The 15279-nt window shown below is 42.0% G+C and overlaps 1 protein-coding gene across 2 annotated transcripts in view; it reads left to right on the top strand.

Annotated features, from left to right (window-relative positions):
• The window catches only part of AIFM1 (apoptosis inducing factor mitochondria associated 1), a 33088-nt gene that overhangs the window by 7403 nt on the left and 10406 nt on the right, over positions 1–15279 (top strand). The window contains exons 2-8 of one of the 2 annotated variants that reach the window (XM_004000889.5): positions 1623–1753; positions 6140–6239; positions 7671–7795; positions 7921–8051; positions 9506–9596; positions 14317–14401; positions 15048–15124. In XM_004000889.5, the coding sequence (XP_004000938.1) occupies positions 1623–1753; positions 6140–6239; positions 7671–7795; positions 7921–8051; positions 9506–9596; positions 14317–14401; positions 15048–15124 (740 nt within the window). Of the gene's footprint in view, positions 1–279; positions 423–1622; positions 1754–6139; positions 6240–7670; positions 7796–7920; positions 8052–9505; positions 9597–14316; positions 14402–15047; positions 15125–15279 lie in introns of both variants that reach the window. The other variant, XM_004000888.5, reaches the window with a different exon arrangement.

The following is a 15279-nucleotide window of genomic DNA, read 5'->3' as shown; positions in this document are numbered from 1 at the left end:
TGTTGGTTTTTCATTATCTTTTCTGTAAGCTGTAAATTTCTTCCCTGGGCAGCATTCAGTTATACTCCTAAAGTCTGCAACAATTTAAGTTTGAGGATTCAGTATCTATAGTATTCGTACAGTTTTAATTATTTTTTTCTTGGTCATTGAACAGTAACATCATGCAGCCCAGTGGGCAGTAAGTCTTGACTTCTACAGTGCATTGACCTGTAGTCATAAACGTGTATTAACTATTTTATTTTTGTATGTGTGTGTGTCTTAATGAATTGTGTTCCTCAGGCAACTTGTTCCAGCGATGGCATGTTCCTCTAGAACTCCAGATGACAAGACAAATGGCTAGCTCTGGTGCATCAGGGGGCAAAATCGATAATTCTGTGTTAGTCCTTATGGTGGGCTTATCAACAATAGGAGCTGGTGCATATGTAAGTAGAAAAGCAGCGTGTGTAAAGAAGCTGCCAGACAGCTCCCATTAGTAGACTCAGTACTCCCCTGCTTTAACACTTCTGCAACTAACTCCCCTTTCTCCTTTTGCAAAAATTTCCAAAAAGCCTTCTTTAAAGTGCCTACTATCTAACATCCTGTGAAAGCCAACATGGGAATGACTGAAATTTAATCTCATGTTGATTAGCTTTGCTCTTTTCACTTGTCTTTTTACTCATTACTTGAAAGCCACTGCGTTTTCTTAGATTTGACTAATCCACAAAATTGTACCTTTTCTCTTAGATATGACACACTAACCTGTGAATAGGTCAGAACTCATTGCAGCTCCTTAGCACAATATTTGATTTTGACTCATTTGTCAAATATTCAGTGTTTTCCTCAGCTTTGGATAGACATTAAAAAACAACAACAGCTTTCAATCCAAACTATTAAATGTTCCTAAAAGGAAAACTATCCCTGAATCTCACCCAAAGACTCAATTATAGAAGTAGGCCTAGTATCTCCACTTTTAGAATGGAATTTGTGTGAGGTGAGAAATATGGTTTTAAATGCTATGTAGTATTAACACAATTCTATCTCCTTAAATGAACTCTGATCAGCTTTGTTGGTCACAGAGGAATTATTCCATAGGTGTTTTTTCTTTTTTTTAACTTGGCAGGGTTTACTGTGACTCAGCAGATCAGTCTAAAGTTGGATCACGTAAGGTTGAGTGAACCAACTTAGATAACACCTACTATCACCCTTGATTGAAGGAAGCTGTTTCACTCCCCAAGAGCAAATTTTGGATGCCATTACGGTGTATGGCACATACATACGGTGTATGGTTCTTTCCACACTGGTAAGACAGTGAAATTATCTTTGTTCCTTGGTCACTAGGTTATAAAAAAGGGGTGTGAAAATTACTTGAAGTTACCTAGATTGACTGACCTGACTCCCAAATGCACCAATAGGCAGTTTTTGCAGTTGTGAATCGACTCAGAATAAGAAATAGGTGAACTCTGATAACAGACTTTGAGGAAGGACACATTCTCCTCCAGTCCTGGAGCAGCATGTTTTTTTTCTTTTTTAGCACAGGGTTACCAAAAATCCTTCCCTGCCTTTGTGTTGAATGCTTCTTCATTAATACTTAGTGCTTTTTCTATTTCCTTTTGTTTCTTTCTTGGCCCTATCTTTACCTACAGTTGTGCAGTGTCATCACCTAGGATCCCCTTCTAGATCACTAGCGTCTACAGGTGCTCCCGTGAAAGATGGCAGCAGCCTAGTATACTTCTTAATTGTAGGAGCGACAGTCACTGGGGCAGGAGTTTATTATGTAAGATGCTTACACTAAAATATATTTCGGGGTAGGGTGGGTGAGACCATGGCACTAATGAAAACTTGATCCATTAGAATAATACAGTGAAGTATTCACAGCATGTGCTTTCTAGGTATTCATCAAAGGGACATTGTCAGTCACTAGGGAGCCCTCAGATCTCATCTTTCAAACTGTTGAAGCCCTACCAGATGTATCTAAAGCTATCATACATTTAATTATTATAGATCCTTCTCATTAACCCTTTCTTTGAAACTTTTGCCAAGTTCATAATTCTTTTTTAAGATGCTAAATTATATTGTGCTTCAGTGCTGCAGACCTAACAAGATAGTCTCAAACAGTAAACATTGAATAAGCAAGCAAAAGGAACTTGAATACCATCCATTTTAGATCATTTTAGGTAAAACATAATTTTTGTGTTTTGTCAGAAATGATCAACCTGAATTTTATTGTGAAAAGGCATTTTATTGAATGCTTCTGAGGAGGTCCAGAAAAGCCACAGAATTACAGTATTCGCCCCACCCACCCCCAGCCTCTATTTCAAAGTAAATTCATTTGGCAGTGTCCCTTTTGTAATCTCTAATTTGGTCAAACTAGTGGCTGAAGTGGTACAAGCTAACACATTTGTGTAGACTGCTTTCATAAATGCCTCTCATTCATAATTGAGATACTACCCTCTGAGCCTTACCTTTTCCATTTCCTAGCTCTCAGCATTTGCCATCAGTTCTACCTCATTCATTCAAAACTGGATTTAAAGTGTTTGCATCTGATATGTTTGTAACAACTGAAACCTTATAAGCCTCTGGTTTATGTTGCTGTACCAGAGTTGGATGGCCTTCACAGAGCTGGCCAGGCAAACCTCTTGATGCCAGGCCACAAGACAGGGGCCATTCACTGTTGCTTTCTCTTGCCCTGGAAATATCTATGAAGCACAAGTTCCTCTCAAGCCATTCACTCAAATGCCTCATTGCCCTCTGTGTTTATCCAACACTGGTAATAGTAAAGCTAATTATAGTGCTTTCAGGTTAAATGATAAGCTTTTGTCTACCTGCAACTGTTATTGAACTATTCTGTAAGGTTTTATATTAGGTTTTAAATAATTTAAAATGTGATTTCAGGCAGCTTAGATTTTTATCCTCTGAAACTGGTCTTAGTCTCACAAGAACTGTTAACTTAAAATCGGAATTCAGATTTGATGAGATATAGCTGTAAGTTATTTAGATTTGATGAGATATAGCTATAAGTTATTTAGTGTTTGTATGAGTCTGCTCTGGCTGCTGTAACAAAATAGCACAGAGAGAGAGTGAGAGAGAGAGAGAGAGCGCGCGCGGGCATGAGCTCTGGAGTCTCTTATTCTTATAAGGGTACTAGCCCTGTCGGATTAAGGCCCTACCCTTATTTCACCTTTATCACTTCCCAAATGTGTCTTCTCCAAATACCATCACATTGGGAGTTAGGGCTTCAACATAGGAATTTGAGAGGGACACAGACATTCAGTCCACAATGGCGTTCCTTCATAATTTTTTTTTCTCGCACATGAGGAAATGTTCCTGATTTAGGTACAGATACTACTTTAGTGACTCCTGAGTTGGGAGCTCTTTCTCTTCCCCCGACTCCAGCCTCCAAAAGTAAGGGAGCAGAAGTGAGAACAAGGAAAACTTTTCTGAAATGTTTGTTTGGGGTCTGTACTTTAAACCAGTTGTTTTTACATTTTTTACCACCATCCACAGAAAGAAATGTATTTTATCTTGCAACCCATTATGTTACTATACGTACATAAAATTCAAACAAAGTTCAAAATAATACCTAGTAGGTGTGATATACTCTGATAGTTTTATTCTCTTCTATTTGTTTCTGTAATGCTGATTAGAACCTTACCGAACTGATTATACAGCCCACTAATGGGCTGCAACCTCAGTTTGAAAAGTACTGATTTGAACAGTGCTTCCTCAACTTAGATTGCAAATAGGAACTCCTAATGGGCGTGGATGTGGGCATTCCTCCTCCTGCTCTAGTGACTTTGTCTAGGATAACAGGCAGATCTCCTAATCTCAGTCCTGTTACTTATCAGTGAGGCCTTTAGAATATTTAATGAGATTTAGTATTGGGGCCCTTTGCCCAACTTGTTCAACTGGTAAAATCATATTACCGTAGAAAATGATCTTTTTCCTTTCAAATTTCTTTAAGGAAAATAAACATATTAATCTGTTTAGAAAAGTTGTCTCCAGAGGCGCCTGGGTATTTCAGTCAGTTAAGCATCTGACTTAATTTCGACCCAGGTCATGATCTCGTGGTTTATGGGATCAAGCCCCATGTTGAGCTCCATAATAACACCATAGAGCCTGCTTGGGATTCTCTCTCTCTCCCTTTATCTCTGCCCCTTCTCCACTCATGCTCGCTCTCTCTCAAAGTAAGTAAATAAACCTTAAAAAAAAAGTTGTCTCCAGTGATATTTTTCACAAATCTGTAGTTTTTTAAAATTTTTTTAATGTTTATTTATTTTTGAGAGAGAGAGAGAGAGAGAGAGTGAGTGGGGGAGGGCACAAAGAGAGGGAGACACAGAATCCAAAGCAGGCTCCAGGCTCTGAGCCCTCAGCACAGAGCCCGATGCGGGGCTCGAACTGATGAGCCACGAGATCATGACCTGAGTGGAAGTCGGATGCTCAACCAGCTGAGCCACCCAGGCGCCCCAAATCTGTAGTTTTTCTTAACCTGACATGTATTCATGTCGATAATTGCAAATTTGTGGAAACTAGGAATACAGCAGTACTTGGGGGAAAAGTAAATTTTTATTTAGAATGTCTGTACACATTTTTATATCAGGATATTTACTTAAAAGCTAGATCCATAAATATATGTGTACATAAATATATGACAAACCCCACTAAACCTCAAGATATTTCTTGGTCTGCTCTACCCCTCATGTGTGAAACCATTAGGAGGTGTAAGAGAGCCTAGGCTATTTTTGGATGTTCCTCTCTGTCTGAGCATGACGCATTTCTATTCACTCATGTTGACCAGCTTAAGCCATCTTTTTGGTAAAATTCCCTTTCTTAAAAGAAATAACTTTTTAGGTGCGGGTAAGGTAAAAACTTTCTTCCTGAAATTAATGTTAGTTGAATTCAGTGTATTAATTTGATGAATTTAGTGGTAAATTCAAGGACTAGCCATTTTCTTTTAACATACAGTACTTAATTTTCTAACCCATTCATATCATATGTTAGATGTTCCCAGGCTAATGAATGTTAAGCCCAGATCTCAGAGTATAGGTTCCTCATTACAGCCCATTGCCTAATGGGCTGCTCTATAAAGGGGCTCATAGAAATATTCTTAGGACATGTCTTATGACACTTCTTCTGATTGCCCTTACTTTCTCCTCCAATTAATTAATAACCTAGGATTTCAGTTGACATAAATCACTTAAATTTCTGTCTTGTTGAGCCTGTGGAGTACAAAAGAGCAAAAGTGTGTTGTAATTAAAATAAATCATTCTTGCCAATTTAAAAAAACATCTCCAACAAACTCTGATGCTGTATTAAAAAAAAATCTAGTCATAATGTTAAGGGACTCTTTTTCAGGTTGAACAGCTAGAAAAGATAGTATATTTGAAATAGGTGATTAAGCAGGGTGTTTCACCCTTGGTAAATATCTGAGTGTCAAAAAAAGGAGAGACCATTGAGGGAAAGATTAGTTACTCTAGAAGACTAGGATACAGGGAGTCCTGTTTCAGGGCATTATCTGAGTACCCAGAAAAACTTGGGACATCTACCTGGAAAACTTAATGTCCCAACTTCGTACCCAAAACTGTATAGCTTGGTTTCACAACTAGTATCCAGCATGGTCCAAAACCCCTTTTATAAAGTTTAGCATTTTATTCTTCTAGTATAAAATGATTTTCTTTTTTTCTTTAGCTGTACCTTCAGACTTAAATATAAGGAAAATTCTTTACATAGAGCCTAAGGAAATTTTTTAAAGTTTATTTTGAGAGAGAGAGAGAGAGAGAGAGAGAGAGAATATCCCAAGCAGGCTCAACACTGCCAGTGTAGAGCCTGATGTAGGGCTTGAACCCATGAACTGTGAGATCATGACATGAGCTGAGGTCAAAAGCCAGATGCTCAACAAACTGAGCCACCCAGGCACCCCAGAGCCTAAGGAAATTTGAAAATGGAACATTTTCATCTGCTTACCTGTAGCCTTTCTAGGCCAGTGTGTACATACTCAGTATTTTTTTTTATTGAGAAAGTAATTTTGCCTTAATGATTTTAACATAGAAGAACTTACTTCATGTAGACAAAAGCTTCTCATTTAATTGAAAAATACTGATATTACTTACGGTGTGAGCTGACTTTATGATAAAATAAATTTTCTCCATGTTTGGATCTGCAGGCCTACAAGACTATAAAAGATGACCAAAAAAGATATAATGAAAGAATGTCAGGGTTAGGGCTAACACCAGAAGAGAAACAGAAAATGGCCACGTCACCTGGTGAGTATCATTTGAGGCTCAGTATGTGAATGCCAAGTTAAAAACAGTTTGGGTGTTGTGCTTTGCAGATGTCTTATCACAGGACGATGCTATGAGTTGGTAAGATTCTAAAAACTATGGAATTATCCCAGACATGGGAGTAATTTATTAAAGTATTTGACTGGAATTTGGGTTTGAGAATAGTTATTAATGATGATTATGTTGGTTGGTTATTTTTCTTTATATTGGACTCTTAAAAGGCAAGCTTTAAATTACAAAGGCAAGCTTGGTGAGGAAAATTTTTGGAAAAGACATGAAAGCCTTTTTTTTGATGAGGAAATTCTTTTGGTCTGTTTTGTTCCCCGTTAGAGTCTTTGGAGTTTTCTATGTGTTAAAAGATACATTTGTTTCCCTATAACATATAGCCCTAGCAATCAGTTCCATCCCCATGACTGGCTTGAGTTTTCACAGAGGAATGTTTTAATCCTTTAATAAGTCCTACAACTCTGGGTGGGCGATTTACATCACTTTCTTCAGCAACACCTCCTTATTTCTGAACACTGTATAATAATTCCCAATTGGCCTGCTGAGTTCCCCCCCCCCTTTATTGCTAACAAAAGCTGTAACTGAACTTGATATTTCTTCTTTTTAAAATTTTTTTTACATTTATTTATTTTTGAGAAACAGAGTGAGACAAAGCGTGCGCGGGGGAGGGGCAGAGAGAGAAGGAGACACAGGATCTGAAGCAGGCTCCAGGTTCTGAGCAAGCGGTCAGCACAGAGCCTGATGCGGGGCTCGAACCCACGAACTGTGAGATCATGACCTGAGCCGAAGTCAGATGCTCAACTGACTGAGCCACCCAGGCGCCCCTGAACTTGATATTTCTTGTTGGTCAGTAGGAAGTGAATGGAAAGAGCAGAAGCTTTCTTTTTTTAAAAATGTTTTAAATGTATTGATTTTTGGGAGACAGAACACGAGCAGGGGCGGAGCAGAGAGAAAGGGAGACAGAATCCGAAGCAGGCTGCAGGCACTGAGCTGTCAGCACAGCTGACAGTGCGGAGCTTGAACTCACGAGCCATGAGATCATGACCTGAGCCAAAGTCAGACGCCCAACCAACGGAGCCATCCAGGTGCCCCAGAAGCTTTCTAACATGTTTCCAATAGCTAGACATTAAGCTAGGTTCTAGTTCCGACAGACTTAATGAATGAACAACATTGGCCAAATCAGTCACCTCTTCAGGGGCTATTTTTCACTTATGAAATGAAAGAGATACTTGTTTTTCCTGTCCCATCAGGTGGCTGTGATGTTTGTCAAGATTAACGTAGGTACAGCATTTTGCTAGCCTCACGTAAAGGGTTGAGACAAGTGCAAGCTGATTTTCTTTTTTAATAGTGGCAAGGACTCATCTGAGATTTCCAGAAAATTAACCCTGTCTGGTCTGTTGCCTGCAGCTCCAGAAGGAGAACCAGTTCCTCAAGTCAGGGTACCAAGTCATGTTCCGTTCCTTCTCATCGGAGGAGGCACTGCTGCCTTTGCTGCGGCCAGATCCATCCGGGCTCGGGATCCAGGGGCCAGGGTGAGGTGCACAGTCTTGCTTGGCATGGAGGGTGTGGTCTGCAGGCCCTTAGCCCGTGTGAACACGTTGACATCTGCCTCTTAAATGACCTGGCTCTGATAAGTATTATTATTTTATACCTAAAGGTACTGATTGTGTCTGAAGATCCAGAGCTGCCATACATGCGACCTCCTCTTTCAAAAGAGCTGTGGTTTTCAGATGATCCAAATGTCACAAAGACGCTGCGATTCAGACAGTGGAATGGAAAAGAGAGAAGGTGTGTTCACTTATGTAAAATGGGCCTGACTAGCAACTTCAGCTAAGCATAAGGAATGGGTCAGGATTTTGCACAGAGCCTTGTGCAGCACATAGGAGAGACGACGTGGCTGCACAGCGGAGTCTGATGTGGTACACCCTTGGCACAGCTCAGAGGCAACAGGATACAGTGGCAGGAGGCCTGGATTCTGTCATGAGATCTGCCAACAAGTAAAGCTGTAGTGTTGGCCTCTGAAGTACTACTGCTCCTATCTCCGGGACCTTTCTGTTAGACTTCTACAGTGAAGATCGGCCTGGCCACTGTTGTCCCTCCTTACATGACACTTCCCTAGGTGTCTCCCAGAAAAGTAAAAGAAAGCCACTGTTCTCTGGCATTTTCTTTGATGCCCTAGCAGGGTTTCAGAATTGTGGGAATGCCGTAAGGAAGAACCTCTTTATTAAAATGTTTGCATGAAAGACTTGGAAATACAGGTCCTGAAGCCTTTTCCTTCTAAGGGACTCCATGGACTTCTTGATTCCAGTACTGCTTTGGGGTTCCAATGTTTTTCTCATTAGTGTTTGTGTTGATACTAGACTAAATTTTACAAATCTACCTACCTCCCTCACCCCCATTATCATGTTCTGTTCTCACGCAGTATGCATGCTGTCAGTTATGTTAGCCACCCGTTAATTAATATCTCATAGCTAATGTCTGCTATTTGAGGCAAAATCCTCTCAGGAGCTAGATGTAGCTGTCCATTGACCAGCCGTTCTAGACAACTTATTTGCGTGGATGTGTGAATACCAGCTCCTTGGGTGGTCTTCCTGTTCTAATTTTGAAATGAGCCTAAATCCAGAGCAGGGTTTCTCAGCCTATTGGCTAAGGTCTGGATAATTGGCATTTAGGTCTGGATAATTCTTTGCTGTGGGGGCTGGTGCATTATAAGATGTTTAATAGTATCCCTGGCATCTCCCACTAGATACCAAAAGCATCCCTCCCCCTAAGCTGTTACAGCCAAAAATGCCTCTAGACATTGCCAAGTGTCCTTGAGGGGGCAGAATTGCACCCAGTTGAGAACTGCTGTCCTAAAATACATCTGTGTACTGGGCGCTTGGGTGGCTCAGTTGGTTAAGCGTCTGACTCTTGATTTTGGCTCAGGTCGTAATCTCATGGTTTGTGAGTTCGAGTCCTGTGTCCAGCTCTGTGCTGACAGCGCAGAGCCTGTTTGGGATTCTCTCTCCCTCTCTCTCTGCTCCTTCCCCGCTCGTGCTCTCTAAATAAATAAACACACAAACAAACTTAAAAAATAAAATATCTCTGTATAAGACACAACTAAGATTTAGTGGTCTTGGAAACTTACTCTGGAAAATGTTCCTGAAAGTTTTTCATGATGAGAACAATTTTACTAAGGCTATGGGGGAAGTTGATAGCGGTTCCGGATGCTTATAACATTTTCTCCCTTCCTCTTTGTACAGCATTTATTTCCAGCCACCTTCTTTCTATGTCTCTGCTCAGGACCTGCCTCACATTGAGAATGGTGGCGTGGCTGTCCTCACTGGGAAGAAGGTGAGCTAACACGCTGCTTCCCTTGTCAAGTTCTATGTGGGCGGCAAGTATGGTGACCTGTATTCCCACGACCATTTACGTCTCTCCTGCCATTGTAGTTCATCAAAAAATGATCAAGTCATTTTAGGTTTAATATTGCCAGTCTTCACTGCTTAGTGTTTCTTCCTGGGGAAAACACTTATCTCAAAGCCTAGAGTAGCATCCCAACTAAACATAGAAACTAAACATAGTTTTTCCACACTAACATTTCCTTGGGATTACTGATGACAAGAGACTGACAAATGTATATTATTCAAGATAGTAAGATAATTTAGAGATTACATCCACATGGGAAATATTGTTAGACTTTACAAAGGTGAGTGCCTAAGTAATGGGAGCAGTTATTGGAGGGCATTTGTGGGGTCCAGGGAGGGTTTGGGGGGTTTTTTGTGCTATGTTGCATTTTTGTTAATGTGGGGGTACTAGGGTATGTTTGTAAACTAATGACAGTGTTACAGTAGAGAGGAAACGGTTATCAGAAGGAGCAAAGCCCAGAGTAGATGGGATCCAGAGCACAGGTGGTGGCATTGACCTTTGATAGGGATAAGCCCACTTTTCTATAAGGAGCCATAGGCAGCGGAGGTGGAAATAGGTTTATGGATAAGCTATTAACGAGATGTATGTATTAAGTACCCTCTGTGTGTAAATAACACACAGGCCCTGACCTCCAGGGGCTAACAGTATTTAGGCAGAAACATGAACAGATGATTGTAACACATAGATGTGGACTAAGAAAGATAGGCATAATGTGTTTTGGGAATTACTAGGAAGCATGCCCTGTATAGTGATGGTTTCAGGGAAGGCTTCCTGGAGGAGGAGCTCTTATAGAATGGGAGAATTTATGGAATGAAGAGGGATACACTAGATTAGTGGTAAGTGAAGAGAATTCAAGTAAAACACAGCATAAGCAAAGACACAAGGGTATGAAACAGCACGTTTGGTGCAGTGAAACAAGCAGCCAGCTACTGATAGAGCAGAAAGTATAAGTTAAAGAACAGCAGGAGATGACACTGAGAAGTCACACAGGGGCCCAATCATGGACGGCTCTGTTGTATAAAAACTTGAGCTTTTTCCCGTGGGCATTGGGGGGCTGTTAAGTTTTAGACAAGGGCATAAAACAGATTGAATTTTAAGTAATCACTGTATTGGCTATGAGAAGGATGGATTTCAGAGGGACAAGACTAGAAGTAGAGCATTTTGAAGACTATTGCAATAATCCAGGCAAGAGATGATAGGAACCCAAATTAAGGCAGTAATGGTAGTGATGGTGTAGTGGTGATGATGAAGAAGCAGCAGCAGCAGCAGTAAGCACAATTTTAAAATGCTTTACAGGTATTGTCTCATTTTGTCATAATAATCTTCTCAGGTAGGTAGTATTGTTGGCCATTTTATAGAGAAAGAAATTGAGATTAAAAAGAGGTCAACCAACTTGCCCAAGATCATACAGCTAATAAGTAGTGGATTACAGAATTTGAACCCAGATCAGTCTGACTACAGAGCCCATGCTCTTAATAATACCATTTTAGAGCTTGCCTTTTTTTTTTTTTTTTGCTATAGCTTCCTGATAGAGAGGTGATAGGGAGTGGGAGGCAGACTGAGACCTGCTTAGAAGGCAGCCTTGATAGGGCGTGGCGATAGACTGAAGGTGGGCCGTGAGGGAGAGGGAAGAGGCAGAGATGACTTTCTGATTTCCAGCTTGTGTGGTAGGTGATGGTTACCCCCAGCTGAGAGAGATGTTACAAAAGGAAGACCTAGTTTAAGGGGGAAGGAAAATTTAGTTTTGGACTGTTACGGATGAAATGGCGTATAAGTGTAGAGATGTCCATGGGCAGTTGGATATGTGACTGTGACACTCAGAAGAGGGGTCTGGGCTTGGATAGGGATTCGGGTATCATCCACTTATGTGTAGGGGTTGAAACCATGAGAGTGGGTGAGGCCTCCTGTGGAGAACTTTGCAGTCAGAAGGGGAATGCGGCAGGGATGGAACCCTGGGGAATCCAGCTTTGAGGAGGCAGACTGAAGAAGAGCCCCCAAAGGAAAGTAGGAAAGAAGTTAAAGGAGGAGAGCCCAGGACAGGTGCTAAGTGAGACTGGAGAGAGTTTCAAGAAGGAGGATGTGGGGGTGCCTGGGTGGGTCATTCAGTTAAGCATCCAACTCTTTGGATTTTGGCTCAGGTTGTAATCTCACATTTTGTGGGTTCAAGCCCAATATCAGGCTCTTCACTGACAGCATGGAGCCTGCTTGGGATCCTCTCTCTCCGCCCCTCCCCAGCAGGTGCTCTCTAGCTCTCAAATAAATAAACTTTAAAAAAAAAAGGAGGAGGATGTTATTGACCTTCCTCCTTACAGCAGAGGGATCTGGTAGGAAAAGAACTGTAAGATGAGCCACAGACTCAGTGGTTCAGATGTCATCGTGAAGTTCGAAAAGAGGATACAGTACTCCTTCAAAATGTAAATGAGAAAATGGAGACTGCAATTGGACAGGCCCTGGAGAAGGACATAGAGTCAGAGGTGGGGCTCTGAGGATGGGACAGACCTAAGCGTGTGAATGGGCCAAAGGCCTAAGATGTCAGCAGAGAAGGACAGGAGTACGTGGTAACTAACAGGGGATGGGGGTCAGGCACAGAAACATCTCAGAAAGGACACCTCATCCCAGAAGCTAGAAGGAAGGAAGTAAAGTTTTTATTTGGGGGTTGGGAGGTGAGAAGCCTTATGGGAACCTGAGCAAGATCATATCCTATAGCTTCACTTGTTTTTGCAGTAAACTAGGATACCAGGTGGTTGGTTATCTGAGACTGAGCAGTGTGCCAGTTGAGTCACTGACTTACTGGGGCTGTATTGAAGAGAGAGCTTACCCAAGGACAAACTGGAAGTGTCTAAAGCAGCTACTCACCCAACCAGTCACAGTTTACATCATTGCCTCCAGAAAGCTCGACTGAGGGCATGTGTCACATGTCTCTAGAGCTACCTGTACAACCTTTATCAGAGCATTTCTCACTCTTGAATGTAGTGTTTGTTAAATTGTGTGCCTTGGCTACTGGACTCTGGAGGCAGGGAGGTAACTTTTTCTCACCATTGTGTCCTGAACACTTAGCATGGTCCCTGACATAGTAGGTGCTTAGTAAATGTGTCTTGAATGAATGGCCTCACAGCTAGTAAGGAGGGGAGCAGAGACTGGGTCTCTAGTCTCTCTGACTACAGATCTCAAGCTCTTCACCATAAGGATTAGGGTGCAAGGAAATTAGACGTGGTAGCAAGAGAACAGTTTGGGTGATCTACCATGAGCCCAGATTAGTTGGAATGGATTAGCCCACTGGGTAAGCAGAGAAAATTAAAAGCATATATAGATGACAGTGGGCCTGAGAAAAAGCTGGAAGAATGGAAATTTGTGACCAAAAAGTAGGATATTCGAGGTAGAAGTAGAGCTTTAAGATATACGATTCTGGATGTGGCTCACAGGAAAAGTATGAGCCAGATTCCAACAACTTCAGTGAATGAGGAGTGACCGGGAGGTGGCTGGATAGCAGTGATTGGTAGGATACAGGCTGGTGCTTCTCAGAGCAGCATGAGGGTACAAGAATCTGGAAGCAGCTGCAGCAGCAGCAGCAGCAGCCAATACCTGCCCTGGGTGTGATGAGGAGTGTGGGTGAATAAGCAGTCTCTACGTGTGAGGTGTCCTTGGCGGGAGAGCTGAGTTTTAGTGAAGGATAGAAGTTAGACAGAGAATCTTGTAAAAATGTTGAGAATGTAGGAGCATTGTTAACGAAGAAGGTTTCCAAAAAGCCAAATAGAAAAGTCTGTCTCTGTTCTCCATTTCCACAAATTGTGCAGGGACTGTGGGGACTGTAAGGATTTGTTTTAATGTTAGTTGCTTAAGACTATGACCACTCGGGGCGCCTGGGTGGTTCAGTCAGTTAAGCATCTGACTTCGATGCAAGTCATGATCTCATGGTCCGTGGGTTCAAGCCCCCGCATTGGGCCCTCTGTTATCAGTGTGTAGCCCACTTTGGATTCTCTCACCCTTTTCCCTCTTTCTCTCTCCCCCAACCCCCGCGTGCACACACACACACAGACACACACTTTCTCTCTATTAAAAATAAACAGTAAATTAAAAAATCTTAAAAAAAAAAAAAAAAAGCAACTGTGACCACTTGAAGAGGCTGGGTACCAGAAACCGTGGTGCCAGTGATTACTTAGAAATGGTTTCTTGGGGCACCTGGATGGCTCAGTCGGTTGAGTGTCTGACTTCGGCCCAGGTCATGATCCTGCGCTTTGTGGGTTCGAGTCCTGTGTCGGGCTCTGTGCTGACAGCTCAGAGCCTGGAGCCTGCTTCAGATTCTGTGTCTGCCTCTCTCTATGCCCCTCTCCCGCTCTATCTCCCAAAAATAAATAAACATTAAAAAAATTATAAAAATATATAAATAAATGGTTTCTTAAGCATCACCTTAGGTCAAGAACTAATTCTTCTCACTAGACTGATGGCTAAAAGGTACAGGGTTCCTTTTTGGGGTAATGGAAATGAGCTATAATTATAGTGGTGATGGCTGCACAACCTTGTGAATATACTAAAAAGCACCGAATTGTACACTTTAAAGTGGTAAATTTTATGTTGTGTGAATTATGTCTCAATAAAAAACTGTTTTAAGCTAATGCATTTCTCCCTCTTTCTGTGTATGTACCAGGTAGTGCAGCTGGATGTGAGAGGCAACATGGTGAAACTTAATGATGGCTCTCAAATAACCTATGAAAAGTGCTTGCTTGCAACAGGTGAGTGTTTCTGGACAGGGAGTTTGTCCCTGGTACAGCTCATTCGAGTTTTAGTCTAGAAGACATGACTTAATCCTAAGAAAACCAAACCCAGTATCTCTGAAGTGGTCCTCTTCTCTTGGTGCAAAGCACAGCTAACTACAGGCATCTGATCAATAGCCCTTCCAAATTATCCTTGCTGTCACTTCCAGTAAGGGCACGGATGGGTATTGAAGAGAGTGGCCTTTTTTTTCCCCATTCTCCCTGTTAACCCTTGCCCTCTGCTCTCTGCCCTGTGCCCTGAAAATGATACAGCCTCATGGCCACTACCAATCAGAAATCAAAAGGGGAGATCAAAGCTGTCCCTTAAACAAAGCATGCTTTCTGGTGAACCCCCTAGAAGGGATTGGAGAAGCAAAAACTGAGGCCTTGTGGCCATCACTGGAGAGGGCAGGCCCTTTGTAGAGAGACTCTCAAATTCAAATGGCTTGTCGAAGAAAATTGACAGAAGCCTGCCAGGAGAGAGGTGAGGTGAAGGGAAACAGCCTTCATGCCCTGTGAATGCTGAGGTGGCCCTGGCAGAGAACACCACAGCGCCACCTTTGTGAGGGGATTTTCTGGGCTAGCTCCAGCTTGTTGGGCTAAAGGGTTTTCCTTCTATTTCTAGGAGGCACTCCAAGAAGTCTGTCTGCTATTGATAGGGCTGGAGCAGAGGTGAAGAGTAGAACAACACTTTTCAGAAAGGTAATTGCTGTAGTGCTTTGGTTGTGTTGGTTTTTGAAGAGCTTGTGGTCCCCAAGCAACCATCCAGGAATCAGGGGACGTGAGTTCTATTTATCGCTCTTCTACAGACTTGTTATCTGGCCTTGGACAAGTCACTTCCTCTCTCTGCACCTCAA

Source organism: Felis catus, chromosome X (genome assembly GCF_018350175.1).
Source record: "Felis catus isolate Fca126 chromosome X, F.catus_Fca126_mat1.0, whole genome shotgun sequence".
Classification (NCBI taxonomy): domain Eukaryota; kingdom Metazoa; phylum Chordata; class Mammalia; order Carnivora; family Felidae; genus Felis; species Felis catus.
This window is presented reverse-complemented; position numbering and strand designations above follow the sequence as displayed.